The 19,006-nt window shown below is 39.3% G+C and overlaps 1 protein-coding gene across 16 annotated transcripts in view; it reads right to left on the bottom strand.

Annotated features, from left to right (window-relative positions):
- The window catches only part of RAPGEF6 (Rap guanine nucleotide exchange factor 6), a 143,075-nt gene that overhangs the window by 9,906 nt on the left and 114,163 nt on the right, over positions 1-19,006 (bottom strand). For 7 of the 16 annotated variants that reach the window (XM_068960000.1, XM_068959989.1, XM_068959990.1 and 4 more), the window contains 8 exons: positions 18,605-18,728; positions 16,272-16,295; positions 13,396-13,616; positions 10,717-10,908; positions 8,969-9,103; positions 7,059-7,172; positions 2,648-2,873; positions 112-623 (listed from right to left, as the gene is read on the bottom strand). In XM_068960000.1, coding sequence (XP_068816101.1) covers positions 112-623; positions 2,648-2,873; positions 7,059-7,172; positions 8,969-9,103; positions 10,717-10,908; positions 13,396-13,616; positions 16,272-16,295; positions 18,605-18,728 — 1,548 coding nt within the window. The remainder of the gene's footprint in view (positions 1-111; positions 624-2,647; positions 2,874-7,058; positions 7,173-8,968; positions 9,104-10,716; positions 10,909-13,395; positions 13,617-16,271; positions 16,296-18,604; positions 18,729-19,006) is intronic. The other 9 variants (XM_068960001.1, XM_068959995.1, XM_068960005.1 and 6 more) reach the window with 3 other exon arrangements.

Below are 19,006 nucleotides of genomic sequence, written 5' to 3'. Positions count from 1 at the left end.
GAATTTAACATGCAATCCAGTCCCCCAATCTGCTGATGTCATTTCTTAGCAACTTAATATCAAAATGCAAAACAGATGTAGAAGCTTCCATAAGCTGTTGGTTTGGCTTACCTATCAGGCCTTTTTCTGTACTTGAAGTAACAGTTTTGTAAGTTGTATCGGTGCCTGGTTTAGAGTCCAAAACCTCAGGCTGCTCCGCTGTAGAGTTCTCCAGCCCCCTCCGCTTAATCGTCCCATAGTTTGTTTCGTACGTGTCTGAGAGGGAGCTCGAGGAGGCCCAGCTCTGCCGAGACTGATCGACTTCCAGGTTGGCTTTCGACTGCCTGTTATTTTTGGAAAAGGCTTCAGAATATAAATAAGCCTCCTCAGAGTAACAGTTTGTGGGATCAACTTCAGCTATAGGTCCGTCCAGCTGGGTGTGACGGTAAGAATTGAGGAGATCCCAGCTCTTCTGGTTTGGGATAGTCTGGAAGTTATCGTGAGAACTACTTGAGCATGAAGTCCAGCTTCCCCGGCCGCTGTCTGCCGCCTCGACCGTGATGTGTTCGTGGGAGATCTCCTCGCTGCTCATGGACGATGTGAAAGCCATCCCTCTGATCAGAGCAGGCCTGCTGAGTGACCAGCTATGTTTGGAAACAACAGAAACCAGAAAAAACTCACTAGGTTTTAAAACAGCAGTGGTGGACTCAGAGACAATTATTTGACTTTAAAGGCAACCAGTGTCTGGGTTTCAAACGTCTACACAGCAAGGTTAAACATATAGGAGCACTGAAAAGAAACACTGTTTTTCCTGACTGTCATTACTTCGCTCTGCGCTAGGGCAGTTATCCCAAAGGGATTAAGTCTGCAACTAGCATTTAGAGGCCTGATCCCAGATCCAGAAAAACCCGGTCCTTGGAGGCTTTCCCCTACCAGCTACAGCAAGCCAGTACTTCATAGACAGCTTAAGGCAGAGTAATTACATTTCCATTCCAGACTACTGCTAGGCTTTTTCTTTGCATTGATAAAACAAACAAAATAAATATTTTTATTTAGAATAAAAACATTTTTGGCTGTAGCAACACAAACTTGTTCAGGCGAAGAAAGACGGTGGTTATATTTCAATGATATTCGGAAATAATGGGCATAAGTAACATTTGTGGAAAGATCTGGAGCAGCAGAAATTCTAAAAAAGCATTTTTGTCCTTGGGATTTCAAAGAAATAGCTTCTAAAAGCTCTAATCACTTTTAATATATAATCAAGAAAAAGAAATAAAGCCAGGTTTAAATGGATTTTGAATACAAAAATATGATTGCTAGACATTATTCTAAAGTCTCTTTCTGGTTGCATTAAAAATGCATGGAAAGTGTAACATTAAAATTCAGCACTACCCCTCTGCAGTTTACTGACACATTATGAGATCTAGGAACATTTCTTAGATACATGCAAGTATCTTTTTTATTCCTTTGCTTTTCTATTTTATGAATTCTAGCATAGAAACTCTTTTGTACCCACCAAAACCCACTGAAACTAAGGCATAATAATACAGCCACAAACTTTGAACAATCTGCTTCTAATTTACAAGAAATTACTGGGTTTAGAACGCAGCAACTCCTCGGTGCAATTCTCTGTACTTCGCTACTAAGTCTGGCTTTTTATGTCCAGTATCAAAGGTGCCACAATAATACAGTACAAAGGGGTATTCAATTCATTATAGTGCATCTTGGCTGACTAAAATCTCAGTACCTGCGTTCTGCCTTTTAGAAAGGGGAACTATTTTAGTTTAAGTACGCCTTTAAATTCCCGCTTTAGTACAAAGAAATAAGCTGAATTACTAATTACTTAAAAGCTGTATTACTTTAGCAAAGCACACGCTACTAATCCTTCCTACAGCAAAGGGAACACCAGAGAATACTGGTGCATTAAGATCAAAGATAGAGAAATGAGGTATAGCTCTTTATAGTGTTCGATCATGAAAAATAATTACATCGCTTTACAGATGACCTGTAGAGATTAGAAATGCAAGGAGAATCTCTCATTGACTAAAATCTACTACATCTGAAGACAGAATATGCTCTCCCAGAAAGATTCCCACGGCTCGGATCCTGCAGGTCAAGGCTCACCGTCTAGTAAGACAAAACCAAGAGTGGCATCTCGGGACAAGTTCTGATTGTGCTAAGATGAAAACGGCACTTCCTCTACAGAAACTCTCAGCAAGACAGTGGCAGCTACATTCCAGTCTGCCTTAGTTAAAAATTAAAAAAAAAAAAAAATCCTTCAAAAAAAGAAAAAGTCACATTTAAGTATTTTCAGTGACTGGTACTGCTGACTCTCAGAGATAACTGATAGTATCCTGTTCTTATTGTGCTGTCCCTCTCAGTACTGCATAGCAAGTAATTTGTTAAATATCGTACGAGCTTTGAACACATTTGCAACCCTTGCAAGAGACATCAGTCTGAACCCCACTGACGCGAACAAGCTGTTTTCTGCCTAAACGATACCGTGAGTTTCTTGGGAAAATATGCTCTTCCCATATATTTTAGACCAGCCACTTCCCCAGTGTCTATCAATCGCTTAATAATCACAGCGCAGATCATAAATGTGTCCTGACTAAAGCTTTCACTACCCTTCCTTACATCAAGTCCACCCAAAAGAACCGCTTCTTACCCCGGGCAAGGCTGGGTGTAATCAGCTAACGGCTGCGGATGTTCTTTCCTTTCTGCCCCCACCGAGTCCCCGACGAGGAGAGACTGGTGCAAACTCCTCTCATCCTGCAGCGCTGCAGACATGGAGTCCACCGAGCAGTTACTCACTATGCTGGAGCGGGAAGAAATCTCGCTGTGACTGGAATCCGAGAAGTTGTCAGATTTAGCGGAAGGTATGAGGGCATAGCCTGATGGCGGGGTTGGGGGGGGAAAAATAAACAGCATGTTTTAGTCAAAGAGCAATTTTAGATTACTAGGTACAACAATGAAGTACTAACACACATATTTCTGCAAGAATATTTCAAACAAAAAAACCCCAACAAAACCAAAATCCCACCCTTCCTAAATAGATCACTCTGCTCAAGTTCTTATGGTACTAAAGCTTTTAGCATCAGTCAGCACCTAGCACCGTAATTTATTAAGGTAATCAGGCGACACCAATAAACTAGATGGAACTCAACAACTATCCAAACCATAACGCTAAACCGACACTAACAGGATCGGCAGTGGGTGGATAAATCAGGTCCAATCTTATAAGCACCGAGTCCCATAACATAAATGCAATGCATTTCCCACAATTTCCTCCGCCCTACTGGTGGTGTGCGAGAGAGTCAATAAAAGATTTTGGCGGTGGATGAGGAGATGCTGGCTACAGTAAGAGTGAGCTGTTAGCACTCGGGGATGAGCCAGATGGTGCAGTTCAGTTTTCTTGTTTGTTCCAAAATGAACAAATCAGGACGCAAAAGCAGGAAGAATTTTGGCAGGAGCTGAACCACACTACGGCATTACTTCCATAAAAGGAAAACAGCTCAAGACCTCACCAAAATACGTGAGCACTTTTTTTGCTTGGCTTACCCTTGCCCTCAAATAGCTTCTTTCAAACGCTAGTAACGTGTAAAGCCCCATACATCCACCCAACACATAAGAGACGACTACATCAGAGATTTCCATAGGCTCTGGCTACGCGTGTCCTATCCAGACTTTTGCTGGAAGACCTGTTTTGTTTCAGGATGCAAAAACACCTGTCCCTAGATGTGTCTTCAATATGGACAATATTATATTAATAACTTGCTTTAACCCTTTATTTTGCTCACCTTAGAGAAGCAGGGAAAGAACTGAAATGAGTTAAACCTGGCAAAGTGCAGTTTTGCCACTATGAGGGCACCCACCCTCTGAAGCCCTTGCAGGTTTAGGTACTGGTCTCCCTCCAGCGGGGAAGGGCTTATTCAGGAAGGTTGCAAGGCTTTCCTCCACTAAATTGTCTCATTAGCCTCCTACATCCTAAGTTTATACTGTTCAGACTTCACGTTGCCTGCAGCGTTTATCTCTCTGGATACGTCCACGCACCATCTTACGGGAAGACCCAAACTCATTCTGTTGTGCCTTCAGACAACAAAATCCCATCAGTGCAGCTATGTGTGTGCACAGTGCTGAGCCCTGCAAAACGTTTCATATCGTGCTAACTTGCTCACACAACTCCTGGGTCAGAGCTGGTTTGCACCCTGCGCCCGTGAGGCCCCGCGGCCGGTAGCGCCGCGTGCAGGCGTACGCCCTTCAGGTTTCTTCTGCTAGGAGCCTGCAATAACGGCACGCCAGGGCCTTGATGCTGACTGGCAAACGCTCCTACCATCCAAACTAATTTAATCATCCCAAACGTGGAGAGCAGAAGACTGATCATACATTGTTATATTTCTACCACACTGATTCTCATGTTCGTCTCAAGTTTTCTTTTAGTTCTAGATAGAACTTTGGCCAGTTAAGAGGAAAATTCATAATTATATTATGCAACGGATTTTAATCCGTCTTCCCACGCCGCAAGGCCGCAGAAAACAAATGGCAGTCTAGCAGGGAACTATTAAGTTCAAGTGATCCCATCCCCCTGAGTGGCATTAAATTGCCTTTTCAAGTTGTCCCTTTCTTGTCATGGCAATCAATGTTGTCTGATGGTATGTTACAAGGTGATTAAACCTGAGCTTTCTCTTTGCTCTTTGTACGAAATAAGGCCTGAACAATGGTTTTGAGCACAGAAATGATCCGCTTTACTCTGGAAGAGCTCCTGTCACGTGTCCCTACACGACTGGCTTGCAGGGATCTTCTTGACCAGAATATCGTATTACTGAAACCAGCAGCCAGCGTACAAGTTTAGAAAGGGCAGCCCGTTTGATGACCATGAATCTGTTCCTGCTCCCCTGCAGAAAAGAGCCTGTAACATGCATTAGCCTTTCATATCAGCCTGAGACTCGCCGAACCACACTCGTGTCTGAGGTCAAGGACTTCTACAAAACCCTCATTAGGTCTTGGGGAAATTCTTCTACAAGGTGGTGCCAGGCACAAATGAGCACTATTGAGCACTATTCTTCAGCACAAAGTTGGCTGCTGATGTTTCCTTTTACTTTAAGTAATGACATGGTTGAACTAGCCTCAAGAGGTGCACTGCAAGAGAGCATGATGTAATTTTTTTAAAGTGAATTATATCATCTCTTGGGTTTTTTCTGTCCTATTTATTTTGTCCTCATTTACTTAAATGAAAGAATATCATTAGATGGGTGTCTGTTAAATTTGCTTTTGTTAACATCTTGCCTAAAATAACTCTCTGACCTATTAATTGTAGGTTGTTCCTATTACGCAGACTGAGGGCAATAAGTCTTGGCCTTTTTTTTCCCTTTTTTTTTATTCCTTTTCCTTAAAGTACCCACAGGGTTTCTCTATATCAAATGCACTGCGTCTCAGGAAATATATCCCTGCCTTCAGTGGGAGATAACAGACTGATAAGTCTTACCTTATGTGCATAAAAATACAAAATTAGAACCTTTATTTGAAAACCATTGGATCAAAAATTGCTTCCTTTATAGTAGAATGAGAGTCTGGAATTAACCACAGCCTTGTCATCTTTCTTTACAGGAGACCATATTAATACACAATTTATGCACAGTCCTCAGATAAGCATTTTTTTCCTAAATTCCTGCTAATCACTTGACTTCTCACTTCATGTCTACCTACATGTGCCTTTGAGTTGGACTGTGATATATTTACTTCAAAATTAGATGAAAATGCGAAATGACTAGGCTTTGTGAAAAATAATTTTAGTGTTGCACGCAAATCAATACAAAGACTTAAGTCCACAAAAAGCCCACAAAGATCATACAACGTGGCATCTGGAACCACTGATATACATGGCACTAAGCATATAGCTCACAATTTGAGAGACTTCGCTGTTTAAGCCTGATCATGGCTGTAAGATTTTGATACCAATGAGCATTAAAAATTACAAATTTTAATCAAACTAGAGAACCCTTAATTAAAAACCTGAATTAATAACTCATACTCCTTATTTTGTCTAGCAGACTCCTAAAAATTAAAACCACCATGCCACAGTAAGAAATGTTCTCACAGTGCATCTTTTAAGACACTCTTCATCAACAACCACAAAGACGTGGAGAGCAGAAGACTGACTGATCTTTGTTAAAGAGATTAGCACCATCTGAAAACTGACTTATTAAATCATGGCTAAGGTATATAAACAGACTAAACGTTGGTCTTAGCTTGGCTGAAGGGCAGAATAGACGCGGCCAACAGAGGAAAATACAAACATACACATAAAACCCACCAAGGCTGGCAGCGAGCGTTTGATTTACATTACACTGTAAATTCTTCAGATGACCAAAAATAGCACCGGCATTAAGGCATACGAAAGGATGCTTGAAGTTACTGGAGGTACCATCCTAAGGCTGTTTCGTTAGCACTTGCAAAGCACTAAGTAACAGAACTTTCACTGCACCTATTCCTTGGTTTTCTACTCTTGACGTGACAAGTATTTTCCTTACTGCGTTGTAAGGGCGATTTATTTTGACCAACTGACACAAATATTATCTCCTACTATGAATGGAAGGGAAGTGCATTAAACAGCTTAAAACATGTTTTAATGAATCTGTATGCAAATGCATAATGCTAATATAACTTAGATTATACCGGTATATCCAATATAAAATGGATATCAGTCTTTCTTTTAAAAATACGTCATATAGTCTTCCTCCTTCTTCTAGGCCTCCTCTGTAGACAGTAAAATGTCAGTAGATTGCTGTTGCCATAGATACTTGCTGTACTGAGAGCATCACTGTCTACGTCCTTTTGCTGTTCACTCCTCTCTGAAGCTTGAATGCGCTCTGCTTCCCTTTTTGTTGTGAAAGCTGTTCTTTCCCTGGAGAAACTTCTTTCCCTAAGTCTTCCAAACAGGGGTCCCTTCTTTCTCCTGTGCTCATGCTCAAGTTCTGCCTTTTCACTCTGATCCTTGCTTTCTCCCTTTTCACTCATGTCAGAACTGTCTCTCGTTTTGACAATCATCTCCTGAATTTTCTTTTGCAAATAAGCCCCACCTATTCCGTAGCTGCGTTGTCCACTGTTCTTATTGCTGGTTTCACTGGCAAGTGATGAGGAAGACCCAGACAGATTCATCTGACTGCAGTTATCAGACCTCTGGATGTTACCAACTACAATAAAGTATACACATGCAGATCTTGATAAATAACACAAGGCAAATAACAGTGAAAATAACGTGTTGATTTTAAAACTTTTTTCTTCAATCCTATTTGCATATAGATTTAGTAAAATGTATTCATGCCCAAAATTATGCATTTCGGCTGTCTGTGAAGCACCTAATTTTAGTTCAATGAGTTGTTAGCACTACACATACACCAGGATACCGATTACCTTAATGAAATTGGATCAGTGCTAAAATATGCTAAAAGCAAGTTGAATTAATGAAATAATCCACAAAGAAACAAAATATTATTTTCATAGAACCAGATGAAAGTCATCAAAAATAACTTGTTTTTAAAGAAAAAAAAAAAAGAGCAGTGGTTCTCAAAAATCTCAGTGGAACTAGTTTTGGCAATCCGAGTAATCAAATGTTTTTATACATATACTGTGTCTAAGTAAAATAAGTGACATTCTCCTAAAGGAAACAGCATCTTGTGATGGCAGAAGTGGATTCACATGAAACCTGACAAGCCTGATCTCCCACTGAAAAAGGTGAGAAGATGCAGTTAAGTTGCCATGCCATGCCATGCCATCCAGTGGCTTTGGGTTGTGAGCCGGAAAGCAGCACAGGAGGAGCAAGAAATGCCTTACACTGTTCCACACTGACCACACTGGCTGACTATACAGTGGTGTTAAGAGATTTCAAATGAACTCCCATCCAAGCTTGACTAATGATGAAATGATGCAGGTCTTTCGAGATGAAGGTATCAAAAATAAAGGGATTCTCAGGGCATCATGACAGACAGGGATATATACAAAGCCCTGTACACAGGAACAAAAAATATGAATGGTGACTCCAGGATTTGGAAGGATGCATTACTTCTGTACCTATCAAAACTGTTCTGTAGAACTATGACAGTATTTTCTCTTCAGCTCCAATTACAGCAAATTTGCATGTAGGCATCAAAAACCCATAGTTTGATTAAAATTATTTTTGGTAAGTGAGGGAAAGGGGTTATTCAAAGTGCCGTGTTAGGCCCATAGCAATAATAAAATAAATTAAAGCATTAAAAACAAAAATGTAACATAAAACTATAATAGGATTAGGAATGGAAGTAGCAGATTTCCAGAATGATGAATTTAATCACAGACTTCTGATTTGCTTTGACCTGTGTATGCTAAACATTTGCAAAAACAAGTGAGTGAAGCTCACTTCACTCACATCAGCTGGACTGATGTTCAGTGGGAAAGAGGTAATAGTGACAAGATTCACAAACAGACTTGCATCTACAGCTAACATCTAAGTGAATCAAAATAGACTCCAACTAATCAGCTGATATTCCAACCACCTTTGGCAAAAAGGTAAGTTGTTTCAACAGCTGCCGTTTCTGTGCCACGCTGCTGTCTTCAGGAAATCTCCAGATTTGTGATTTCCACTCATGGAAGTGGCCACGTAAATCTGAACTGATACGCTGGCAGGCATCAAAGCCCTTAAGACCTAGCAGGTATTCTGCCAGAAGAACTTAAACAATTTTTAAGAACACAATTATTCTACTTTTTACTGTATAGGTAACTTTTAAGGCTGAAAAATGTAGAAAACATTGGAAAACAATGTCTATGAGAAGTCACAGAAAGCCATGATGCTATTCTTGACATGAAGGCTCTAAATGTACTCTGCGAAATAATACTTTAATTATCAAAAAATATTTCTGCCGCTGTCCACCCTGTTTTTGACACAGCACAGAAAGGAGTCCCTCAGATGGATGCTTACCTAGGGGTTTGTAACCTTTCACTGCAGCACACGTACCTTTGCGGGGAGAGCCCTGAGGAGAAGCAGGCGGGCTGGAGTGCAAAGAAGATGCCATAGACACAGTGTCATCTGTTTGTTTCTTAGTACTTACTTCCTCAGACAAACTTAACGACTTCTGTGGGGAGCCTGTACCTATGAAAACAGTAGAATCATTTACTATGCACTATTCTTCCCAGCTAGCGGTATCCATTTACATTACAAATTAGCATCATATCGAACAATCGTTGGAGCATTCTGCAAAAAGAGGAGTAGATGCTTATTAGATGAATACTGCACGTAGAGGCAGTCTCCATCTCAAATTTAGACCAGATCTGCAGTGGCCGCTGAACTACTACTGTTGGTTGCTCGGTGATATCTGAAATGTGTCGAAACATCCAGGTTATAACTGAAACCATTACAACAGAAACACTAGTCAGTGTTTTGGCAAAGGACTAAAAACTGTGTGACGTATGAAGCTTGAAATCCTCACCCATGACACTGTTGAGGCAGTGTTAAAAATTGGTTACATCATAGCAAATAAAACTCAGTTCAAAAGGATACATTCCAAGTCAGGAGTGGTCAGACCAGTACTTAAGGGCACTATATAGCACTTAGCAAATTTAGCAAAACCAATATACCCCTGTATTTAGTGCAACTGTTAATTTGGCATTTCTTGTTCACTGTTGTGTACGCTTGGTAAAGAATTCATTCGAGTTCCTCATAGGTTGGTTAAACCAAATGGCTTAACACACAGGAATGAACAAATGCCTCTCAGCAGTAGCATCACAAATAAAATTTCTAGAACATATCAAGTTGTAGCAACTTTTGAGAGGAGACTTGAACTAAATCGTAAGACTTTTTCAACTGCAAACATTATGATAACGTATATGCTGCAATATGGTGCTTTCTGAAACTATTTTAGTGGATATTGATGCTCAGCGTATCATAGAATCACTTCACATAATTTATTAACTGCAACTAATCTTTTAACGTTTAAAACTCTTGTAGCTTTCAAACAATACAGCAGTTACGCAAATAGGTTAGAAGTATTTTAATACTACATACTGCTTCGCAACTGGTAAATTTAGAAACTGAAAAAATTGATGTTCACTGGGAGCAACTAATAACATTGACACATATGTTGCTCCATTTGACAAAAATGTTGTTATAATGGTGTTACAAAGCTTAAAGCACTAAATGACTGTGACTTAATTTCAAAGATTTCACTGTAATATATTGTACTTCATTTTGTCATGAAAATAAATAAGCAATGTTACTCTGCTCAGTTTGTGCAAGATCCATTTAGAAGGCAGAAATATACAGCAAAGGCTTAACACTGCGCATCTGACCTGTTCAAAAGGTAGCCAACAGGATCACTTTAACGAGACTCATTCAGGAAAAAAAAAAGATGTCTGTACGCTCTTCAAGTACATACCTGAAAACAATCACTGCCACAGAAAGTGACAAGTTACAACTAATGGCCTATGAAACTAAAGCAAGAGAGCGTATTTACAGACCGCACCTTACAATTAGCTGTTTTAAGCAAATGTATTAAATACTTAGTTGTGCAAACAGAGTAAATTACACGCTTTCTTGAAACACACAGTAATGCGATTCAGCGATTTTTAAGTGAGAACGTAAATGAAACCTTGAACTGTGAAGCTAACTGATGCTGTATAACAATACCTCCAATAGCCCATCCAGCTACAAGCCAGCTCCCCGCTCTGATTTATCGAGCTCTCCATAGCTGAACTGCAGATACTCACTAAACGTGACATGATCCTTCGTCAGCCCCTTTTTCCTGCTAGGGTATAAATTCACCGATGGAACCTGAAGTACTTGACTCATTCTGTTTTGTTGATGCTGATGGGCTTTAGTGGTTTGGCCAATTGATCTCATAGGTACTGGAGACATTTCTGAGGATTTCGCCCCTCTTCTCTCACTTAAATTCTTTGTCACTGTTATGGAAAAAATGGATATAAATATCTTGTACTATGAACTGCAGGATTATTACAATCATTCTAAGCACAACCATCCAGACAAAATCAACCATGGTATTAAGCAGATAAAACATTCAAAATGTTCTTCTGTTCCAAGCGTTCCTATCTTGTTCCACTGAAGAGGTAGTTACATGAAGTGCCATAAAATCCCCACACCTAAGTGCTTTAAAGTGTCATAGAAGTACTTTACCAAAGACAGAAATCATGTGATGTATTTCCACCACAATTAAATTCCATATTTCAGATGTTTGTACATATGGTGCAAAGGCATAACAGCATCTCTTTCAAAAATATGTAATGCCACCTAAGGGAAAAAGAAATGCTCGTTTTGCAACTGGCAAATCTTTCACTAGATGGCACAACTGACTTGCAACACAGGACACTGACTGAATTTCTACTTTAATTACAGATCAGTTAAAGTGTTTGTGGAGTTAAGGCCATCTGACTTCTCCCTAAATTTCCGTGGAAATACCCGGATGGCAGAATACCTGCAGCTTGCTCTTTCCGCAAGCAAAGCTAGCGGAATCTTGGTACTGAGAAAAAGATTAGGAAGCTGTACCTCCTACTTTTCTGAATATGAGCAAAAAAATTACCGACATAAGTCTACAAGGCCACATAACAAGCTTCCTGACTCAAAGGTACTTGGTCAAAATTTAAACATCCGACTGCAGATAAACTCACCGAGCGCGAAGGAACCCGTCTCTGCCCTGGGAGCGGTTCTATGCTCTACCTCCACCAGAGCAGAGGCTGCAAAGAGGCTGGGTCTTCCCTTGCTCTATCGGTCCTCCATCGTTTCTGCTAGCTCCGCAAACAGAGTGCACTCTTAAGCGGATCAATTACATGATCCGCTTTTTTTTTTTAAATATATAGTCTTTAAAAATAAATATTTTAATATTATATCATTCTACTGTATTTATTTGCATATCCATTTAACCATCAGTCTCCTTTTTTAATGTTAAAAAAAGATGTGATTTGCTAAAAATACATGGAGAAAAATAATATATATTCCCAATTTTTTTGTTTTTTTACAATTGAGTAGCTATGGCTAGCACTGTACAAGCAGTATTTATAATGTGGACATATGATTTATTTAAAAGAATTGAAAAACTGCCTCATAACATTTATGTTTCTCTCCTGGGCATAGCACGACCATCTGTCATGTTTGCACATAAATCATCTACCAAGCAGTCATCTTTACACGTTTTAATTTATTGTTCCTACAGGAAAAAAAATTGAACAAAAATGAAACACAATGGTACTGCCTCTAAGTGGAAGCCTTCTCTGCTATTACGTGTCTGGCTGAACACAGCACAAGCGCACATGCGTAGTAGCGTACGCTCTGCACTGTTCTGTTCAGAGCTACCTCAGATTTCTCATAACCCCAGATGCGCAGTCAATGTGAACGCACAGATTTCAACATTTTTTAAAAGAGAGTCAAGTATGGCCATTTCCAGGAGTCCTATATCACTAATATTTAAAAAGAAAGTTAAAAAAAAAATTGCATGAGAGGTCACCTTAGGAAATACTAGGAATTCACAGTCTTAATACTGAATAATGGAAATAACGGACTTAAGATCGTATCTTCAAGGTGTCACCTCCTACTTGTACTTTTAATTCTTCTCCTTAATGGAGAAAATGGTCTTTGAGAACAGCAACAGAAAAATGTAGTATGCTGCGTTTGGACAACAGATAAGCACGAAATGTATTTTGCTTAGCAAGATTATTACTTTTCTGTTTTGAAACAGTCTTAATTACTTTTCAAGTGCTTGAAAATTTATCATTATCAAAATCACATGCAATTACCAGTTTTTATTTTTAAGCGAGAGTGTACTGAACTGTGTAAGACAGAAGACATAGATCATAAAATAGTGTGTTTAGTTAGGCAGTTTCACAGGAGCTTAATTTATGAAAAACTGTCCTGTTTGCAGCCCTCAATTTTTGACCATCAAGGCATGTCAATCCTATCCGTCAGTACTGGCCTGACTTCTCCTTCTCAACAATCTTCTTTTATTCTAAGTTGTAATCCATCGCAGTTTCTGTATTGATTTTGTCTCTTTTCATTTTCTTGCTGTTCATATGGTAAACGTTACTTTTATCCTTCCTAATTCCGTACAAGGACAGCAGGGCAAGAATAGATCTAATGTCCTATTGAATTTCCTTCCAGACTGATGAAAAGCCACACAGTTTAAGAACTAAAGGTCAAAATAAAAAAAAAAAAAAACCTCACTCCAAAGTTTTGTGAGCTCAGCCAAGACGAGAAGATAAATGCTGGCTTGCTGAAACTGTATTAGTTACTCTGTTAGTAAAAGCATTGACAAACAAGATGCTTACTACAGTAATTTTTGTTGGAGACGAGAAAGACCTTAAATGGATGTTTCAAAGGAAGGAATAAGACTTTTTTAAAATTGTGGAGATTATGCCACCCTAACAGATCACTGTACTCACAAGTGCTATATGCAGGCTCACACTGAAGTGACAGTATTTGGATCTTTTCTTCATCTGTTTCTACATTGAGGTTGGACAAGTACTGTTTCACCTTCCTTGCCATCTGGGCATCCTCATACAGCTTCTTGGCATTCAGGAGTGAGCTGCGTCGGGCACGTTTCTTGTGAGCGCCTCCCTGTACGTCGAGCATGTTTGAGTTTGTACTGCCCTGGCTCAGAGACCTATAAAAGAAAAGAACAAATAAGTAAATTTTTGGTTCTCATCAGCAAAGAGGAGCAAAAGTAGCATATGCTGAAGCAGATTAATACCAAAACTCTTCAGTTAGGGCTAGTACATGCTGATGCAAATGAGTTAAGATGAACAGCATTAAAACAATACTTGTCTTAAAATATTCTGGTAAAATTGATAGCAGCATTTTGAGTCTAGGAAAGAATTGCTCATGAAAGTGTGGAACTAGCAAGAATGAGGCGCAATGCTACATAAATTCCACCCCCCCCAATCTAGCTCTGCTAATGGATGTTAGTCTTGTTCTACAAAACCTATACTATTTCAACTGCAGACTGCAATAGCAAACCTGCTAACTTTGGGTCAGTCGATTAAGTAATTTGCCACCCACTGTATGTTTCAGGCTTACAACAGAAACTTCTTGCAATTCAACTGACCACAGAAGTGAGTGACTAGTGTAATCCTCTTAGGAGGCTGAGCTTCTGACAGTGCTTAAATAAGAGAAAAACCTATGTTAAATATGCAAAGTACATTTTATGATGCACTTAAATCCTTTCTCCAATTAAGTAAAAACATCTACAAAGGAGCAATTACTCATGAAGTATCCCAAACACGGGTCAGGGAGGCAGTGATAACACACATATGCTCAGACTTGTACAGACTTAAACCTATGAAAGAACACGGCCAACACTTCTGAATGCTCCTATTTTAAGTTGCCAATTCTATCGGCAACTGAAGCAAAAATAGATAAATCACCAAATTGTTTATCTTATACTAATTACTACGCATGCTGGTCATTCTTATTCTCCCTCGTTTTAGTGCTCAATTAGTGACCAAACAACTGATGTTGATATAGTTCAAATATACTCATCACCTCTGTTTTGACTGCCAAAGCACTACAGATGCACTGGTCCTAATCAGTTTTTTTTTGTTTTGTTTTGTTTTTTTGATAAAGGAAGGTCATGGTATATAGTTCAAATAAATTCTGATGGAAAATTCCAGTGAAATTGTTTCAAGTTTTTTGTAAACACTCAAAATAACACATTTTAAGTCTAAATTCTGCATAAAGATATTTATCAAGATCTTGGGTGTGCTTACAGAATCACAAGTGCCACATAAACCACACCCAACAGAGAAACCGTAATCGCTAAGAGTCAGAACTAAACTTGTTGTTTGAGGAAGTTTTGGGACTGAGCACATCGAGCTTAAAAACTAAGGAGTGGAAAACAGCTGCCTGCCATATTGACAAAGAAGTTTAATAAACTAAAACAAACTCAGAGAAAAATATACGCTTAGAAAGTGTAGCAGAATTGTATAGCTTACATAAAGAAACTAACACTATTATAGGCAAAGAGTAGCACATGGCATGATGGACTGTTCACACCCACTCAAACAAGGGGGCACTCATATCTACTATGGACAAGAACAAAGTTAATACGTATTATGTAATCAAACAGGATAACATACATATAATATTTTTAGTGATGTAAAATTTTTACTTATGTACATCCCATTTCTTTTTAAGTCTAGACTTAAGTCAATTTAAGTCAATTATCTTTAAAAACAGTTTTTTCCTCATTCAACTGTGCTCCCAGTAATCCCAAAGGTTTGAAATTAGTAGCTACAGCACTGCTTTCTACCATGCTTAGAAGGAAGGAAGGAAGCGCTAGCACTAGAGAAGGTGGTTCTAGAGGGGTCCTGCGTACGCCTCTAGGGAAGCTACAGTACACGTGGCTGATTAATGACCCCATAATGCTGCTAATCAAGCTCTCAGCCAACAAGGGGGCACGTATATATTGCAGAATTCACTTCAGGGACCGGCATCCACACGTCTTCACTCCAGGTTGTTTCACACAAATACTAACGTCTGTCTCGCTACGTTTTTGTCTTCACTGTTGGAGGATAAAACCGTTCTTTGGGCTGAGTTGCCTGGAGAGTCTTTGAGGGTGAACCACTCGGCCACGCTAGACTTGCTCTGCAGCTTGCAAGGGAGTTGCATCGAAGCACCACAAGTGTTCCTGCCTCCATCGCATCTACACTGTGGACACGCTAGAGCGGAGCTGGCTTTCGACCAGATGCCCGCAGTATCCAAACAAGCAGAGCTTGAAAGTGCGAAGGCACACGGACAGAGCATTTCAGCAAAAAACACACACATAAGAACGCATAAAGTATGGCTATGCTGTCACCTTAATCACTGTCATTTGAAAGTATCGTTAGCAATTTCATTAGCCAATCTTACTGCTCCTCATTTGCAGTCATTCTGCTCTTCAGTCCTTGCACAATCAAAACGCCAAGGGAAAGCAACGAGGACTTTCGTGTATGCATACTGGCTTAAAATTTGTAGATACGTGTTAAACAGCAAGTTACTTGTTTGCAAAAATAGTTTGCCTTCCAGTCTAACTGGACATCAGTTTCTTTTATTAAGCCAAAACAGAAACAGCTTATCTAACACACAAAAGCAACTCAAAATCTTTATTGCTGCAGTATGAAGCTGACCGTAAACCCCTTACTCTTGTTTTCCAAAAAATAGGTATTGCAGGGTTAATAAAATGCATGCTGTATTTCAGATGCATGCACTAACAAGGAGGATGCAGTATGTTAAGAGTTGCATAACCTTTATTTATCTTAGTTGCATTCATCTCTACACTTACCCCAAACTTCTCCACCTCTTCTTCCTGTAAGCAAGAGCCATATACATTGAAGCATGTATTTGAACAGAAAAGCACAGGAAAAAAAATAAAACAGTTGAGAGTCAGGAAGAAAGATGTAGACAGGAAAGAACAGAAAAGAAAAGTTTTCTATACAGCAAAATTCTTCTCAAACAATAACACAATGCTTTAATGGAATGCAAGGGCAGGACTTGCCACAAGACTTCAATATGGAAGAACATCTATCAGTTTTTAGGTTTATTTCATTTTTCAGTTCAACCTACAAATCTAAAAACCAAACACATTTTTAATTTTCTTGTTAATTATTTCCCATAAGTGAAATTTAACTTTGATGGTATGAGTGAAAGCTTTTTAACTTACTCATATTTTTTTAAAAAGTAATTAAATTAATTTATTCTATGCACTAGGATCACAACACATAATGATTTCTCATACAGTATTCCAGTTTATGATGATGTTTCCTCTTGATTGCTTGCTGGAATACAAGCTGTTTGCTAAAAATACACTGAAAAACTAGATGGCCTATATTAATTGGTAATGAACTTGTTAGCAAGTCTCACGTTACCACTAAAACGTCTTTTCTTGTTCATTTTTAATCTTCAGAAAAATATTCTATTGGTAGTTCGTAGCACACAAACTGATAGATCAAACACCAGAGGCGATGCAAATGAATATAAACGATGTGAAAACATGGAATTATTGTCTTTTAATCTTTGGCACTATCTCTAATATTAGATGACTGAGTATTTTATGTCGGCACGTACACTTTAAACTGATGTGGTTGTTAAAATGTGTTCTCCAATTCTGAAAAACATATTAAAGGTAACCTATTTATTTAGTATTAAATTCATTTAGTGATTAAAGCTGATTAGGTCTTAAAACGCACAGGGTATCAGGGAAATGTATTTATAGAGAAATTTCATCTGTAAATGCCACAATTTCTGAAAAAGCAATCAGAACTTATCAAACAATTAGCTTTATACTTTCATATTAAATAGGGACTTTTGCTAGGTCAAACACAACACTATGAAGGCTAATCTCCACTGTGAAAAGTGTCCATTTTTAAACAACGTTTAAGGGACTGATTATTTCTGTTTCAAATTTCAGTCTGACCCATTTTAAACCAAAAACCTTTGGTTTGCTTGTTGTCAGATTTGGAAAAAAAAATCAACCGAACAAAAAAAAAAACAAAACCAAACTGGATTCTTCGCAGTCTGCGAATTCTGCCTGCTAGAAGACTGTGGAGGAGCTGAACACCCCTGGGCTCTCCTACCCCACGTGCGCCCTCTCCTTCCCCTGCGCGCAAGCAGTCCAACGCAGAAGCTGAGGACGAGACCCAGCTGCGCAGGAGCTTCACCGGGGCTCTGCTTCCAGCCCAGCCTTCGCGCCCCGCTCCCGGCCGCGCAGACTTGCCTTTGGATGCGCACGCAACCAACAGCTCAAAAAATTATTCTGTCCCTTTTCAAAGTAGAGATTTTGCAGTGATTCAGTGCAGGACGTTGTCTCGATCCTCTTGCCGCCAGCCCCGCGTTTAAATTGCGCGTTGAGGCTGCTGAGGGGGTTTTGTCTAGTTTGTCCTGGCAAACTAACAGGGCAGGGAGAGGAAGGCTAACACAACGCCTGTCGCCAGGGATCTGGAGGCATCGGGACCCTTTACGGATACGACGGAGCAGTTGATGCTCTTATTTCAGCCATTGTGAAAGTAAATACGTGGGAAATTATTCAGTTCCATTAAACATAAACTGGAGCACCAGATTAGCAGCAACAGCTTTTATTCGGCAGTCTGCTAACCCAGAGCCTGATGGTAGCAGCATACACCGGGGAGGAAAACAGCCACAGCCACAGCCCTCCAGGCTGAACATACCACACAGTATGTAGGTGGAGTGAGTTGTGCTTGAATGGATAAAAATAGATATATTTTTTGTGACTTTTTTTTTTTTTTAATGTTACCAGAGGTTGCTTTAAAAGTATTTCAGATTTACACATAGGTGATTTAGGTTTTTTTTATATATGATTTTTCTCCAGCACTTACATCTGTCCTGAAACTCTAACATTTTATTTAGCAAAAATAGGAAGCATTAAATTTAGAGCCTATTTTCCTTGCTTTTTAAACCAACAAATTGGTTTAGTAGTCATTAAAAGCAACTCTTAGAAGCACTGATGGTATTTCCATAACTTGATAAAGACTTCAGTTCTGATGGTAAATGTTAATGGGAAGTCACACGATGAAATAACAACGTATTTACGCACACACAAACCCAGATCCCTACCCACTGTTAGGCAGCTCCAACCTACTGTCTTTTTAAATTGCGCACCTTTGTCTGAACATCACAGCTGGATCCATGTTCGCCGAGGTCATCCTGACGACTTGGCGGATTTCTTTGGCAATCATTCTGAGTTTCTCAAAATTGACCAGGCCATCCACTTTTGAATCATTTCCTGTATAATATAAGCATGCGCCAAAAAGAAATAAGAACTATTATTTTTCTTTAAAACGGGGAACATGCAACTTGATTTGCACACGAGTCCCCCCCCCCTCACACACATCCCAGATTGTTTTAATCAAAATAGCAGGAAAACAGGAAAAGGTATGATGGCAAAATACAAAACGCCAATCAGGCCCACTCAAAGTATCTAGCTTTGCCCTTGTTAATCTAATTCTAAAGTAGCAAGTATTTGTAGGAAGAAAAAGAAATAAGTGAACTATGCCTAAATTC

Source organism: Struthio camelus, chromosome 13, assembly GCF_040807025.1.
Source record: "Struthio camelus isolate bStrCam1 chromosome 13, bStrCam1.hap1, whole genome shotgun sequence".
NCBI lineage: Eukaryota > Metazoa > Chordata > Aves > Struthioniformes > Struthionidae > Struthio > Struthio camelus.
Note: the sequence above shows the minus strand (reverse complement) of the source record. Positions and strands in the feature narration are given on the sequence as shown.